The sequence below is a fragment of the Lemur catta genome, chromosome 6 (assembly GCF_020740605.2).
Source record: "Lemur catta isolate mLemCat1 chromosome 6, mLemCat1.pri, whole genome shotgun sequence".
NCBI classification, from domain to species: domain Eukaryota; kingdom Metazoa; phylum Chordata; class Mammalia; order Primates; family Lemuridae; genus Lemur; species Lemur catta.
Genome location: NC_059133.1, coordinates 33,236,426 through 33,251,823, shown reverse-complemented (window position 1 = coordinate 33,251,823; position 15,398 = coordinate 33,236,426). Strand labels below are relative to the sequence as shown.

The 15,398-nt window shown below is 40.6% G+C and overlaps 1 protein-coding gene across 2 annotated transcripts in view; it reads left to right on the top strand.

Annotated features, from left to right (window-relative positions):
- Window positions 1–6,810: 6,810 nt before the first annotated feature.
- Window positions 6,811–15,398, top strand: part of TMTC2 (transmembrane O-mannosyltransferase targeting cadherins 2) — a 370,759-nt gene continuing 362,171 nt past the window's right edge. Inside the window, exon 1 of one of the 2 annotated variants that reach the window (XM_045553293.1) lies at window positions 6,811–6,981. In XM_045553293.1, the coding sequence (XP_045409249.1) occupies window positions 6,899–6,981 (83 nt within the window). In that variant the 5' untranslated portion in view covers window positions 6,811–6,898. The remainder of the gene's footprint in view (window positions 6,982–15,398) is intronic. The other variant, XM_045553294.1, reaches the window with a different exon arrangement.

The following is a 15,398-nucleotide window of genomic DNA, read 5'->3' as shown; positions in this document are numbered from 1 at the left end:
CTATTTTATTAGTTTGTGTATCTTAGGGCAGATCTTCACAACATATATGAAGGTGACTTTGTTGTTTTGTACACTAAGTTTTAAATGCTTTTGCAGGAGCAAAATATGCAAAAATGAAATAATAGATTGAAAAAGACAAAAAAGATCAAAGACAGAAAATTTGGAAAGAAAAGTGCAGGGTGGTGGAAGTCTATATGTAAGGCTATAAATGTGTAATTCACTTAAATTAATAAAGTAATAGCATTACAAATTGCAAGATATTTAATTTTTAAATGGGCAACTTCATTAAATCTATTGCAAAAGTTTTAAGTACATTGACTTTCTATCATTTATTCTTAGATTAATAGGTGAAACTGCAAATAGACTTTCTAAAGGACATATTCATTTCATGGGAATAATAAATGGATTAAACATGTCCTATGAGGTACAAATTTGTAGTGGCTTTTTTTAACATAATAATATTTACTTTTATAAAATATTTGGTTTTTCAAATTATAATTTACATTAATACTTTCATCGTGTTGGAGTTTGGGTTATGATATTTATCTGAACTGTTCTTCTAATGAATAGTATGGATTATGTGTCAAAACATATGCATTATTTGAATACATCTATTATTGCAGATGTGTGTGTGTGTGTGTGTGTGTGTGTGTGTGTGTTTTAGGGAAAGGTTTCTATTAACAGATTACAGTGTAGTCTGCAGGTTTCTATACCAGATTGGGGAAAAAAAATCAGGTTGACAAAGGAAGACTTCCACAGTATTTTATCCAAAATGATCTAAGGGACGGTAAAGGAGGAAGAATACAAATTTTACAAAGGATCTTGCCTGTAGCCCGAAATTCCCTCTCCTGAAGTAGATCCTAAGTGGGATGTGGTGTTTTGAATGGGAAAACGAGCAACAAGACTATACTGTGTAGTGGTTAAAGCAAAGACTTTTTGAATTAAAAGATATAAGTTCAAATGTTAACTCCACCACTTAGATAAGACTATAGACAATTTGCTAAACCTCTCTGAGCCTTCGTTTCCTTGTTTGTAAAATACAGATAGCAATGGTATCTATCTCCCTGGACTGTTGTGAGGATTAAATGAGATAATAAATGAAGGTGCTCAGTATACTGCCGAAAACCTAGAGAGAGCTCAATAGCTGGCAGCTATTTTATAAATATAAGCAGGTCATACATGGGAGCAGAGAAGTTCAGAGCAAATGATTAAGGACTAAAGCCTTGACCAATGGGAGGATGTTGGCAACTAGTTTTACATGAAATCCTCTGGAAGGCACAAGTGGTGGTGGTCAGCCGACAGCTTAAGCTGTTCTGAGCAATATATTAGCCACTAGCCACATGTCACTAAATTTAAATTAATTAAAATTAAACAAAATTAAAAATTCAGTTCCTCAGTCCCACTAGCCATATTTCCCATTTCAATTGCTCAATAGCCACATGTAGCTAGCCAGTGGTTACTATATCGGACAGCACAGATATAAAACCACCTATGTAGAAAGTTCTGTTGGATCCTGCTGAACATCAAGGCAACATTCATGAAGAGCAGGTTAATTTAACTAATGTCTGCATCAAAACTAATTTGCCCTCTAGTCTTTCATTTATCTTTTATTTTACAGAATCTAAGTCTTACCAAAATTGTGATGCCCAAGATTCTGTACAATTTTTCAAGCTGTTAGAATATTTTTGATCACTGTTTATATCAGTGCGTGTGAATGCATTTCCAGAGATTCTATAAAGGAGGCCGTCTTTTTCTTCATTGAATTTCTGAATTCTACCATTAGCCTCAACATCTCTGCAATTATCCATATCTGGTTATTAACATGTTATTTCTACACTTCTCCTCCTCTCCCCCCGCAACATCCTCTGAATTAGAAGCTGGGGAGACTGCGAGATTCTTAAAGAGATCATTATTTTAATAGCAGCTGGTTCTTAACAGGCCTGGTTTTGTGACAGAGGTGACAGGATCTGTTTCTGTGGCCGCATTGTCTTAATTATATTCCTCATGTATCACAAGCCTTGGGATAAAGTGATGTTATTATACATTGTAGTGTCTGCAGGGCAGCACTTGATGGTAGGCTGGGAAACATCTAAATGTAACACGTGTAGCCAATGCATTTACTGTCATTAGTTAACCAAGCAGCTCATGTGCCTCTTTCAGCTCCCTGACCTACATTTCATCCATGCTCTGCTGTTTTTCTCCTGCAGGGTTATTTCCTGAGTAAAGCCCAGAGCTCATGAGTCCCCCAGCAGAGAGCTCTGTTCTGACCTCCCAAAGAAGGCAGTTTCACCTGCTGGGCTAGTGTTTTCCTGCTTCCTAGTCAATCTGTTAAGATTTTAGCAGGAGATTCTTGGATACCTTTTCAGAAAACATATGGGAGACTGTAATTATTTTGGCCTGGTACAGTCTTAGAATTGAAAGAGTAAGGAAGAGGTGCAAGTCTTCTGCTCATAAATAACCAAATGTGTGGGCATTTTAAAAAGCATTCTGTGCAGCAACAGAATTTACGTGCTACATTTCACCCCTGGCATACTTTCCCAATGAATTGTTCAAAGAGAAGTTATATTAGGGCAAATAGAAATGATGACCATGACCAGATGTGGATTTTTAGTTAATATTCATGCAACACCCAAAGGGAAGATAGTATTGCACAATAAACTAAAAATGTCTTAGGCAAATAAAGAAATCTTTACCCTGAGGAACTGGCAGTGCAAAGGTATGAATTATACAACAAAGGACTGGGAATGCAGAACAAATGCAGGGTAGGTTGGGGCGACTATAAAAAGAAATTCATTGAGGAAGTGGTGAGGTAGCAGATGTGTGGAACCTACTTCGAGAAAATAAGGGCTTAGCACTTTTTTGGCCAGTATTGTGTCTAAGGTAGAAAACTCAAGCCAACCAGTCTAATTTCCTTCATCTGTGGAGAGCAACGGTAGCTTTAAATAGAACATACATAATTCAGAACTGAGGCAGCCATCTCACATTGAATAAGTATACCTTAATAAACCAAAAAGCCATGTCCCCAGATTTTTAAATGATCTCCAAGGATAGTGATGACATCTTTAATCTGATTTTCCCCTTAAAGTTGTTCAAGGAAGGTAGAAAATGCAGGAATTGGCTGCTTCTCAGCCCTTGGAGAGCAATCTGAAAGAGGCCATGGCTTAATGCGCTGGAAGGATGTTGAGACCCGCATTAAATTATAAGAGAAAAATTTGTTAAAAGCAACTGGATTTCTCAAACACAGCTGGATTTCCAGACTTCCATTTATCAGTGACAGCAAGATGTGCCACTTTACGGCCTATCTCCCAGTCTCCTAGGCTTCCAACTCAGAGGAGTTAGGGGTGGGGAGAGGAGAAATGGGGATGGGGGAGGATAGAAATGTTTATTTAAAATGACTGGAGTCTCAAGAATGGAGACAGCTCTGGAAAAGGCTTACTAGCTTTTAACATGCCGAACTCAAAGCTCTCTAATATTTTTATGACTTAGTCCTTTTAATTATTGAAGAGAGCTGTCCGTGTGTGACTTCCCCCCACGGGTCTTCCTGCAGATTCGATGCATTCTTAAGAATGTTTAACCTACTTCCTCCCTCTTGCCTTTGTTAATTCTTCCCCATCACTGACAACAAATCAGTTTATTTTCTCATAATGAAAATTTGTGGATTTTCAGTTGTTTTATAGTTTCTCTTAAGCACATTTATTTGTCCATTTATTAACTGTCAACATTTTTTTTTTTTAGTTTCTTCTACATGTCTAAATGTCATAGGTTTTGGGTATTATGTGGAAAACAGGATTGATGAGGCCCCTGCCCTCACGGAGCTTCCACTGAGTGGCGATTCCAGATACTAATGCATACTATGAAGAAACTAACATAGGGTGATGGGATTGAAATTGATGGAGAAGGAAGAGGCTACTTTATTTCTGAGATGATAGCATTTGAACCAAGACCTGAATGGTGAGGAGCTAGAAAAGGTCTGGGGAGAAAGCATTCCATGTAGTATGAAAAGAAAATGGTAAGTTCCTGAGGAGAAGAATGTTATGTGTTGTGCACATATGAGCACAATGTGAAGGGGGAGAGACAGCCAGGGCCAAATGATGGCTGGTCTGGCCCGGGTAAGAATTAGAGTTTTATTTGCTGTGCAACAGGAAGTCACTGAACATTTTTAAGTGGGGAGCGTATGGGTTTTCGAAAGAATCTTCTCGCTAGTGCCTGAAATTAAGACTGGAGAAGGGAGGGATTGTAGGAGCAGAAGAAAAGAGACCACTTAAAATGTTACTGGATTAGTCCATGAAGGAGATGAGGGTGGCTTGGAGTAGGATTGCAGCAACATAGATGTGATGGCATATGTTTTTGAGGTAAATGTCCAGATTTTAGTTAACAAGTAATAGGAAAAGAAGAAGTTGGAGAGCATAATCATAATACAGTGGCTAACACTTCTGTACTTTCCAGGATTCTTCTAGGTGCTTTATACATGCTAACTACTGTAATCCTCATAATAATAGTATTCATAAGATAGGTACTATTATTATCACTATAGATGAGAAAACTGATGCACAAGGAGGTTGAGTTACTGGCCAAAGGCCACCCAAATGATAAATAGCAGAGTGCAGACTCAAACACAGGCATCTAATTCTACAGTATGTGTTCTTCCTCCAGTGTACTAGGACATAACATATAGACAACAATACATATATCTCAACATACAAGTGCAGCAGAGAGACACACAGGAACTTGATGAACCAACTCATATGATTTTAAACACATTTCAACAATAAGCAGAGGTCACGGGAAAAAAAGGTGAAAGACCAGTCCCTGCTTTTAAAAAAATAATTATTTTTTTTATATATGTTTATATATATTTCCCCAGGGCACAAACATGTGCCATTGTAGATGGCATAATAGATACAATAAATATTCATTTCACTTGTCTATATAGATTTCACAGATTTTCTTGTAAATTCAGGAAAAGATGTAGCTTTGTTTTGCAGAAGCCCAAACAACAGGATTTACTTTTCAGGCCACTGCCAGACATCCACGGGGCTCCATTTCTTGCCACAGTTTTGGAGAACTTGCGGTTAGGTGCTGCTCCTGGAACGGGTGGTAGGCAGCCTGCGCGGAAAACAGATTTGTTTTCCATGCATTGTGGTTACTACGATGCAGCAGGGGGCGCTGCAGTAGTGCTCATCGCGGTCCCAAGAAGCCACTCGTCCAGCCAGAAAGGGGACAAGCCAGGAGGTGTGGCAGGCAGCCCGCGGTCCTCTTTGGTCTTGCAAGTTTAGTACCCAGAGCTTGTTCTACACGGGCCATTCTCCTACACCATATTTCATCATGTTGGATGCCTTCCATCCAGTGCTACATCCAGGCGGAAAGGAGAGGGCATTAGCTTCCCGCCTTGCTACGTTTAAGGACAGTGCTGTACCCGGTTGCGCTCGAGGCTGCTCTCATCTGTGTTCTCAGGGCCAACTTGACCGTCTCCCTGAACCCACAGAAGAGCCCCTGGGCAGTCGCTGCGGGTTAGGGGGGCTGTATGCGTGTATGTCTTTCTTTCCTCTCTTCGGATCCTTCCTTTTTCACCTTACTGAACATTTCTCTCCCTACACGTCTTCCCACCGACACTGGGGCCATCCGTCGGCTAAGAGCTGAAATCGCTTCTTCCCGAGATGCCCCCAAGCTCTTCACTACCCCTCCCGCCCCCCATTTCGGCTCACACCCCGTGTGCGTGTGCGAGAGATCGCCTGTGTGTTTGTGGCAACCGAGGCTGCAGCAGTCGCCAAACCTGTGCCTGCCCTCTCGGTGCTCAGAAGTCTGTCCAGCTGACCCGACTTGCGCCCGGCAGCGCTTGGCACACGCGGCGCCGGGGCCGAGCGCGAGCCCGCGCCAGGCGCCGTCAGGCAGCGGCGGGGCTGGCGACCGCGTCCCCCTCGCCCCGCCTCCGCCGGCTGCCCCCGCCGCGCGCTCCAGCTACCCCTTCGCGCCGTCTCCCCGCGGTCGCCCTTGGGTCCCGGGCGCTTTCCGGAGTGAAATCGAAGGTGAAAGAAACAAGAGGCAGGCGGGAGGCTGGGAGGAGGAGCCTCCAGCCCCGGGAGGGGAGGGAGGGGCGAGGGCGGAGCCTCTCCGGCCAGGAGGGGGCAGGGGGAGGAGCCTTGGGGGGATCCGGGTGGGGAAAGGGGCGGGGCAACGCCGGGATGGGGGGCCGGCCACGCAGGCGCGGGGGGCCGCGTCGAGAACCCCACGCGGGAGCTTGTAGAGTCTCCAGCCGCCGCTTCTCACTTCATTGGAGAAGAGGGCTGGGGCCGGGGCCGGGAGGGAGCTAATAAACAGTGAATGTGCGGCAGCCGCCGTGGCGGCCGGAGTCTGCCCGAGCGACAGCGGAGCCGTGCGCCCGGCAGGCGGCGAGGGGAGGCGGTTCGCCTCGTCCCTCGCACCCGCCCCTCTTTCTCTCTCTTCCTCCAGCTGGTCCCAGAGCCCGGCTCGGTCGGGTCCCTGTGCCCCCATCCCGCACTCTGCCACCTCCTCCGAGTCCCACTCCTCACCTAGGGCGCCCCGAACTGCCATGGGTTAGGGTGGGGGCCGCGACCCGCGAGAAGGACCAGCTCTGTGCAAACGCCGAGGGACGCGAAGCCCGAACGCCGCTCCCGCTCGCGGGCGCCGGGCATGGGGAGTGCGGTGTGAGCCCGCACCCGGGGAGGACGCAGCAGCTGCGGAGACGGGAGCGAGGAGGAGGAGGAGCGGAGCCGTGGATTGGAAGGACCCGAGGGAGGGAGAGGAGGGGGGGTGGGAAGCGAGGGAAAAGTGAAGCTGGGAGGAGAAGGCGGCGGAAGGTGGGGATTGATGCTTCTGTTTTTTGTTGCCGCTGCTGCCCTCGCGCTGGGAGCTGAGCCGGAGGGAAGGCGGTGGAGAGATGATTGCAGAGTTGGTGAGCAGCGCTCTGGGGCTCGCCTTGTATCTCAACACCCTGAGTGCGGATTTCTGCTATGATGACAGGTAAGGGGGCGAGAGGAGGGGGCACTCCGCAGTGGCTCTGGAGCTTCCTGCTTTAAGGTTCAAAGTGCGGCCGGGGGGAACTGGTTCAGCACCTGAAGGTTCAGGCGACACGTAAACATTAACACCTAAAGCAAACACCGGGGACGCGAGCGCGCTGGGCGGGCCGAGGGAGTTTCCGCTCCTAGTTTGCAGCAGCAGGTTCTCTTCCTTGCTTCTTGGCTGTTGGCAGCCGCTTAAGTTTCTTAGCGGAAATCCCGGCAATTTGGGAAACTGTTTAATGAACATATTTTTTTTTTTTTTTAAGTCTCAGGTATTGCTTGGTGCAACAAAAGCACATTAAGTGATTTTACGTCTGGGCTGGAAGGAAGCCGCTCCCCGCCCCTTAATAGATCTTCCCTGTACCATTTCCTTTTTATTGATGGGACACTTTTATTTCCCAAAGTTAAAACACACGTTTGACAGTTGCCAAAATAGTGAAAAGACAGATCGTTCTCTGCTTCAACTTTCCCTTTTGACGTGTACAGGACTTTCCTTAGAGCCAAGATAATGCTGTTGATGGGCTCCTGCCTCCCCAGCCTCCTGCAGCAATCGATGGGGCAGCACTTTATAAAAGCCTCGGCTTTCATTTCTGTTTGGGAGTTTTACATTAGATGTCAGTGATTCTTTTGTGCTAATTGGGGAAGAAGACGCCCCTAGAGACCAAAGTTGTCTTCTGCACTTGGGTTAGTTTGGGTGGCTAATGAGACCTGAACTGTGTTGTCAGAGAAACTGCATCGATTTCTGGAAAATGTCACAGTTGTGTTGGTGTCTCTACCTATTTTTTAAACGTTGTTAGTGTTTAGAAACTGATGAAAAGCTCCAGTAGCCATTAGGGAAAATTCCAATTTGTGCCTTTCCGGTGACTTAATCTGATTACAATTAAAACAGATGCATAATTAAAATATATTAGGGAGAACAGCACGCCTGGCTAAACTTATTAACCGTCCTGGGGTGTTTCATGCTCCATTGAAATTAAACCATCCAAAAAGTGAGCACAGATTTACTTTGACAGCTTTTCAGCAGCCTCTCTGGGCTATGGGAAGTGAATGGATCCCCAGGGTTAGGGCGAGGCTGTGAGTGAACTTAAGCAAAGTGGTTGATGGTGAGGAGAGGTGAAGGCAGAATCTTCTGGTGGTGATTAGCCATATTCTGTATTCTCTGGTGTGCCCGCTCACTGGCCAAAAACATGTTTATGGATGTATGCTTTAAATCAGGGAATCTTGGTTCACACCCATGTAGATTATGAAATCCCCTGATAAGAGGTACAAGAACATTCAGCAAAACCTTCTTAATGTGTTTTGCGTAGTGCCTAGCAGAGGCAAGTTGGTAGGAAGCCACTGTTAGGCATAAACTTTTCCTCAACTTGTCAGTAGTGTATTGATTTTAGAAATTACACTGTGTGGTCTGAGAAGTGGTCTGAGAAATGGCCTGTGCAAAACAGTGAACTGAGCTGGTTCTGTTTTTTCCTTTTTTGTGTAACGGTGCACCTGCTATTTCTAGCGTATGGGTGAAAAAGCCCTCGCTTTCAAAGATGGGTGACTTTTCACTAAAAAGAGCTCAGGAGTGAGTCTGGGCAGTTACTGGCTCTGTTTGGGACAGTTTGAATAGTAAGCACTTAAACCAAGAATATAGAGCTTATAAAAAAAAGAAACTTACTGTAATACTGTAACTATTGTAGAACACAGTGATAAATCAAGCATTCCTATTATATGCTCTTATTAATTGCTGTCCGGTTCTTCAGAAAGTATATGTCGGAAGAAAGCATTCTTAGGAAATTAAGGAAAAAACCAAACTAAATTTGGATATACATTTTTCTGTAGGTACAATGCTCATTCTGTGCTCTTGAGTCATCAATCAGAAGTGTTAGGACTTTGTAACTTGGGGAAAATGGTGTAAGTGTGATGAAATTAGTTGGGCTTTCATTGTTGGCAGTTGTTAAAAGTTCTTCACATGCTGTAGGTCGAATGGAGTGTTAAAATTCCTAACTTCTACCTTCTAGTTACATAGATGAATTTATTTTGATGATTTGCCCATATCTTCTAATTGATAGCATACTCAATGTGATATATAGATAGCATATATTGTTAAGCCAGCTTGTAAATGTGAATTATACTTTGCTACAGTTTAAAGAGTGTATTAGACCCTGATTTCTTAGTAGCAGAACTGCATATGCCATCATATACTCGAATCTGAAGTCTTAAAAATAGCAGACTTTGTTTTTATGTATTCTAGAAATTATGAGATATGTATTAATAGGAGCACTGAACTTATTTGTTGTATGCATAGCATATTAAAGTGATTCATTGCCAAGGTGCACTATAAATTGTGGCTTTTCAGATATATGTCCTATCTAGCTGCTGTAACTCACTGGTGTGTGAACGGGGAAGAGAGCTGAGGGCCAAGTGGAAACTGTAGGATGATAATAATGTGTTTATTTCCACTACTCCATTTCAGACTGCAAAGATTCATGCTTAAAACGTTGTTTGAACTCCTTCTGTGGATTCTGCTGCCCCCCAGGAACTTTTGTGAAGTACAGTTCTGTAAGGAGAGGCCAATGCTGGAAGTAAAAAGAGCAGCTCTCAGGGAGATGGCTCTTGTGCCTGACTTGCTTAACTAACTCAGGACTCCACAGTTTAGCCTGAACAATCTGGCATTTACTTTAGGAGGGCTTTATATTGCTTTAGCTTAAATATTATTGCTGTGGTACTTCTCAAAGTTATCATTTCTTTTAAATACAGTGATCAAGTTTACTTTATAAACTATATATATATAATTACTCTCAGTGTTTGGTGTAGGTTGGTTGAAATTGTAAGTAGTAACATGAAACCTTCTTATAACAAAATCAATGTCACTGGCAAAATTTAATATTTTACAAGTATTTCTGTGCTAAACTTAAGAATATATGATGAAACAAACAGTGGAAGAGAAGAATTCCTAGTATCTGATGAAAAAGCCTATATGGTTTAAGCTTCATCCTCCCTCCTTTTGCCTTCAATCTAGTAATGACTGTATTGAACCTTAAGTTGTAGTGAGAGTAAAATTGAAATTAAAAGTGTGCAATCTTTGCCAAGTTTTAAGTCACATTGTATGTGACACCTTGAAGGATTTTCTCTTAATTTTCTGGAGAAATTTGGTTTAGATCAGTGGGAAAAACTTGCTGACCCCAGATTTTCTGCTTCCTTATATATTTGTTGAGCACAACATGGCATCATTTCCCTTTCATCCTCTTTAAAAATACTGTTATGAGTTTCTCATGGGGATAACAGTATGAGAGGAGTCAGTTTACTTCAAAGGAAACAAAGGTAAACCATACCTTGTTTTGAAGCTTATTTCACTTTGCACATATCATCTAATTGATGGCATGCCCTTTATATACATAGACAAGGAAATAAGGTAATGTAACTTCTATGTGTTTTTAATTCTTACATTTTTAGTTCTTTCATTAGTTTGAGAAAAGAATATTTGAGATTGGGGAAGCAGAAAATGTATTTGTGGCTCCTTTGAAGATTTTTTTCCTTATTGCTGGTTTTGCATTTATCAAACCCAACCACAGTCATTCATGTTATCTACAGGTCTCTTAGCTGTTCCATTGTGCGATAATTTTGTGAAACTTGGAGAAATAACTCCATAGCAGAAATTTCTACTCTTAAAACTCTTAATAGCATTTCTAGCTTAGTTTTTCATTTGGGTGTATATGTAAATCTCAGTTTTTATGGAAACACTAGTTAAAATTTCTTTATGTCTGGGTGTAGTGGCTGGTAATCCCAGCACTTTGGGAGGCCGAGGTGGGAGGATTGTTTGAGGCCAGGAGTTCAAGGAGCCTGGGCAACATAGAGAGACCCCGTCTCTACAAAAATAAATAAATAAATAAATAAATTAGCTGGGTGGGGTGGTGCACACCTGTAGTTTTCGCTACTTGGGAGGCTGAAGTGGGAGGATCACTTGAGCCCAGGAGTTTGAGGTTACAGTGAGCTGTGATCTGCCACTGCATTCCAGCCTGTGTGACATAGCTAGGCTCCGTCTCTTAAAAAAAACAATGATTTTGATTAATATTAACAATTTTTTAAAAACTCACTTTTTTCTAAAGATACTAAAGTATTCCTTTCTACTTTGATGTTATTGTTAATTTGAGTTTTTGACCTGGTCTGATAGGAATCCCTTGTGAAATGATCAATCACTCTATTAAATTTGCTCTAAAAAGTTCTAATATGTCAGTACTTGCCTTGAACCAATCTGAGATTCTTATCTTAAAATTCAAGTGTGTTTAACCACTGAAGGCATGTCTGGTATTTGGTAAAAGCATGTTTTAAAAACAATTACTATAAAATTAAATAAGAGAGAAGCTTGCTTTGTATCAGTGGTTGTCCTATAAGGTTATTGGAAGAAGCCAATATGCACAGAAGTATTGTTTTACTCTTTTTATTTTCCTTTCCCATTTATAATACACTGGAAAAATACAGTTGAATACAATTTATAGATTGCGAATTATTTTATATGGCATTTTATTTTCTAGCTAAGTTTTGGTTGTTTAAACAACTCTATTTGGAAAATGTTCATTTTGCTCTTTTGAATAAGTACATCACTTACCAGTAAAATTAAAATTAGGCAAAGTCAGTGTGGACCATTTTGTCTTACTTCCATTGAGTCTGTCACATGATGTTTATCATAGCAAATGACCCAATTACAGCCACTGAATGGACATGTACAAATGCCATAGGGAAAATTGCTTGCCAACCATCTGTCTCTTAGTTGTTTTCATATAGACACACACGGAAGCGTGCATGCGCACACACATGTGATTATTAATTTACATTGGTGATTCTTTGGGCTGTTGTCTTATCATCTGCACTTATTAATAGTTTTTCAGCACTGACATGACCCTATGGTAATACTAAATTTTAAATTGCTGCTATAATTCTGAAATAGTTACAACCTTTTGGATTCCAACAGAAGTTAGGAGCACAGTTTGTCTTCCTAATGTCTTTGTTGTTGTTCAGCCCACTAAAAGCACTTGTGTAAAATGCCATGATGGTGCAGCTGTTTTTCATAAGCTAAGGGTGCTTTTTCTGTAAAACAGAATATCATGTCCTTCATGATATTAGGAAAGGACAAAGTTTACCCTTAAGGCACTCTGAAAAATCTGTGGCTGACAAACCTACTTTGTTATATCTTTATTATTCTCATTCAATGTGTTTTTAACACAGTAACATTCATCTTTTAACCTTCTTGGTTCTCTCTTGGGAGCTAGGTGTTGTATCAGCTTTGGGTATTTAGTGGCTTCACAAAAGTGACAAGTGTGGTGGCAGCCTTGAAGGAAAGGACCAATCAATGGCTTATTGAATATGAAGCCCTCTTCTGTATGAATAGCTATCTCAGGAGCTTATTTTAAGAAAAGGTGGAGGGACATTTCGTCAGGGCTGCATACCTTCTGTTTTTCATAGAATTAAAAAGGCATAATATTTTGAATAAGTACAGGTATAATTATACACAATACTAGATGTCTTCTTTGTGGTTTTTTTAAATTTTTGGTTTATTTTTGTAGAGATGGAATCTCGCTGTGTTACCCAGGTTGGTCCCAAACTCCGGGCCTCAAGCAGTCCTCTCACCTTGGCCTCCCATAGTGCTGGAATTACAGGCATGAGTCACAGTACCTGGCTGCTTCTTTGAAGATTTGATTTGTATGTGCTTTTGAGGAATAAACTGCTGCAATTAATAATTTACTAATTATGAATACTATTAGACATGGGCTTTTTATATATGTGGTGTATAATATATATACAACAGTTGCTCACCTTGTTAACAAGCATCCTACTAAGCACTGTCCTTTCCTACCTGTACTTAGGTAGTATAAAGTGTTTGATTACGGAAGTCTGATGATGACCTATAAAAATGCTGATAGGTTGCCCTTTGGCAGATAGAATTTCATTTGAAATTACCATTTTTGGGGTTACCCTTTAATTTCTTATTTGTGTTTATTCATTGATACTCACATTTTAAAACTTCCATTGGGACTCTGTTAGCTTCTTTTCCAGAACATCCACGCTTAGCATACATGGTTAGTGGTTTTACCTGGCCTTATTTTTGGTCTAGTGCTTATTGGCACTTTAGTCATACACTTGGAAACTATGAAATACCTCTCCCAAATGTCTCCTTCCTAGTCGTCCAGGTCAGTTGTTTTTCTTGGAGGTTGTCAGTGGCTGAACTCTTTGGGTTGACTAGATGCACCTCAACTCGTTGTAGGAATTAAAGACTTATGCTTCAGAGATTTTTAACCATATTTTTGAGGCAGTTCATTCCAACAAGATGCAGTGCTGTCAAATTTCTATCGATCCCTCTTCCTTTCTTTTTTCCCTTCTCTGACATTTTAGCTTTTTAATCACATTGGTCAGTTTCTTAGATACTCAAGGTCTCTAGAATAAAATATATAAATGTTTAAATCTTTCAGAAACTTTTGAGATTACATTTTTGGGTTTACAACTCTGACCTTTTATCTTTACAGATAAATGGGAAACAAGTAAGTAAACCTATCTGCACAGGAGAATTTGAAAAAGGCAGGAGCACTGAAATAAGTATTTTCAAGATTCAATATTAAAAGTTATTGTCATGTTTTTAGAGTCGTTTATTTAAGGACATTTCATAAGATGCAGTTAATTTTAGAAAGTAGAAATTACTGTTTTAAAGATGAGATGGAAAGAAATATTTTGATTGGCTCATGTCTAGAAAATTAATATGGAAAAGAGACAAGAATTGGAAATTCTAATTCCAGCTTTAGATTCCATTTTATTGTGGAATTAAATAGAATTATATGTATATTTACATTTTTGAAGGTTATACAAGTGCCACGATTCCTTCAGGGCAGGGCTACTGTATCTGTTTTTGAAGTACCCTAGTATTTGGCAGAGGAGATGCTATTTGCTTATGATAATTTGACCTAGGCTTGTTTCTTGATTGCTTTGGCAGGGCATTTTGTGATATCAGAGTGAGACATGGTATGAAATGTGGCACAGCATGTAGTTATAGTCAGGTGACTGGCTAAATTACACAATTTGTCAAATAAAACATATATTAGTGCCCTTGGAATAGGCAGCTGTGTGCTAGGTGTTTTGGCAAAGTAAAATGTTTCTGTCAGATCTCTTTGTTGATGATTATTCTTTTTGTGGAATTTATTATAATAAATGTGTGATTATTCCTCAGGAGCAACAAGTTAAAAGAAAACCCAAAACAAGTTCACTATGGGCATATAATCATGGTTTATTTAGTTAGGAAGCAATGTTTAAAAACATTGCCTTGGGGTAAAGGAATTGATTAAGATTAGAAACTGAAAAATTCACGCGTTTTGATAATGAAAGTGTTTTTTTCCTAATTGTGATTCTAGAGATTATTGATTTCTTTAGCAGTAGAAACTTTTTTTCTGAGCTAGCCTAGGAATTCTCACTTGACATCACTTAGGAGTATTTTAACTTCAAAGGATGTGTTACTTGCTGAAGAGTGGCCACTGGGGCGCAATATGGCTCTTGACATTTTGAACAGTGTTAAATGATGGGACTGAAGTATTTCAAACAGCCATGTTTCAACATTGTTTAAAAATCCAGTGGGAAGAATGGCAGTCCATATAACCCTGCATACTTGGAATTCTTTGGGTTTTAATTTGAAATGCAGTTCATAAGTTTATTTCTTACAAAATAAAGTTTTTTAAAAGCAATATGAATAAAGCTAGCAAAATTTTTACAGCTGTGTCTTATGAAATTTTTTTTTTTGGTTGCTAGTAAGTATTCTGTAAAGGAACCAAAAGGATGCAAACCATAACCCTGCTTTTTTTATTTTTACTTTATCAGGGTATATGTCTATGTAAAGCACATGGTTATAAGGCATATTGTTATTGAGCTGCTATTATAAACCCAAAAACATAAAACTAGTTTTTGAGAGAGAGAGGCATATAAGTGAAAACACTTTCTGAAAAGTAAGTAAACATCTTGTTTTTGTTAATTTCCGATTTGTTCCACAATGAAAGCATGTCCACCCTGCTTTCTTTTCTATTAGTGGTATCTCTTGAACTAAATGTGAGAGTCAACAGTTATACTCTTTAGTGAGGCTCCTCCTGAGAGAACAGAGACTTACTGGATGTCAGTGCATGTTGAAGTGACATCCCTGCAAATTGTGTCCTCTGCAGGGGGTGCCTTGGGTGGTGGCTACAGAGATTACACTGACAGGCTTGGTTTCTCTGGAACATTTCTCATTGTTTTGTAAACTGTTTTTTGGCTACTTCTGCCTTCCTATCTTTAGGCTTTTAAAAATATTATAAATACCAAGCCAGTTGCTTTTGAATGTAAAAGATGTCTTAAGGTAGAATAGTTGGGTCCAAATATTTTGTCAAGTAT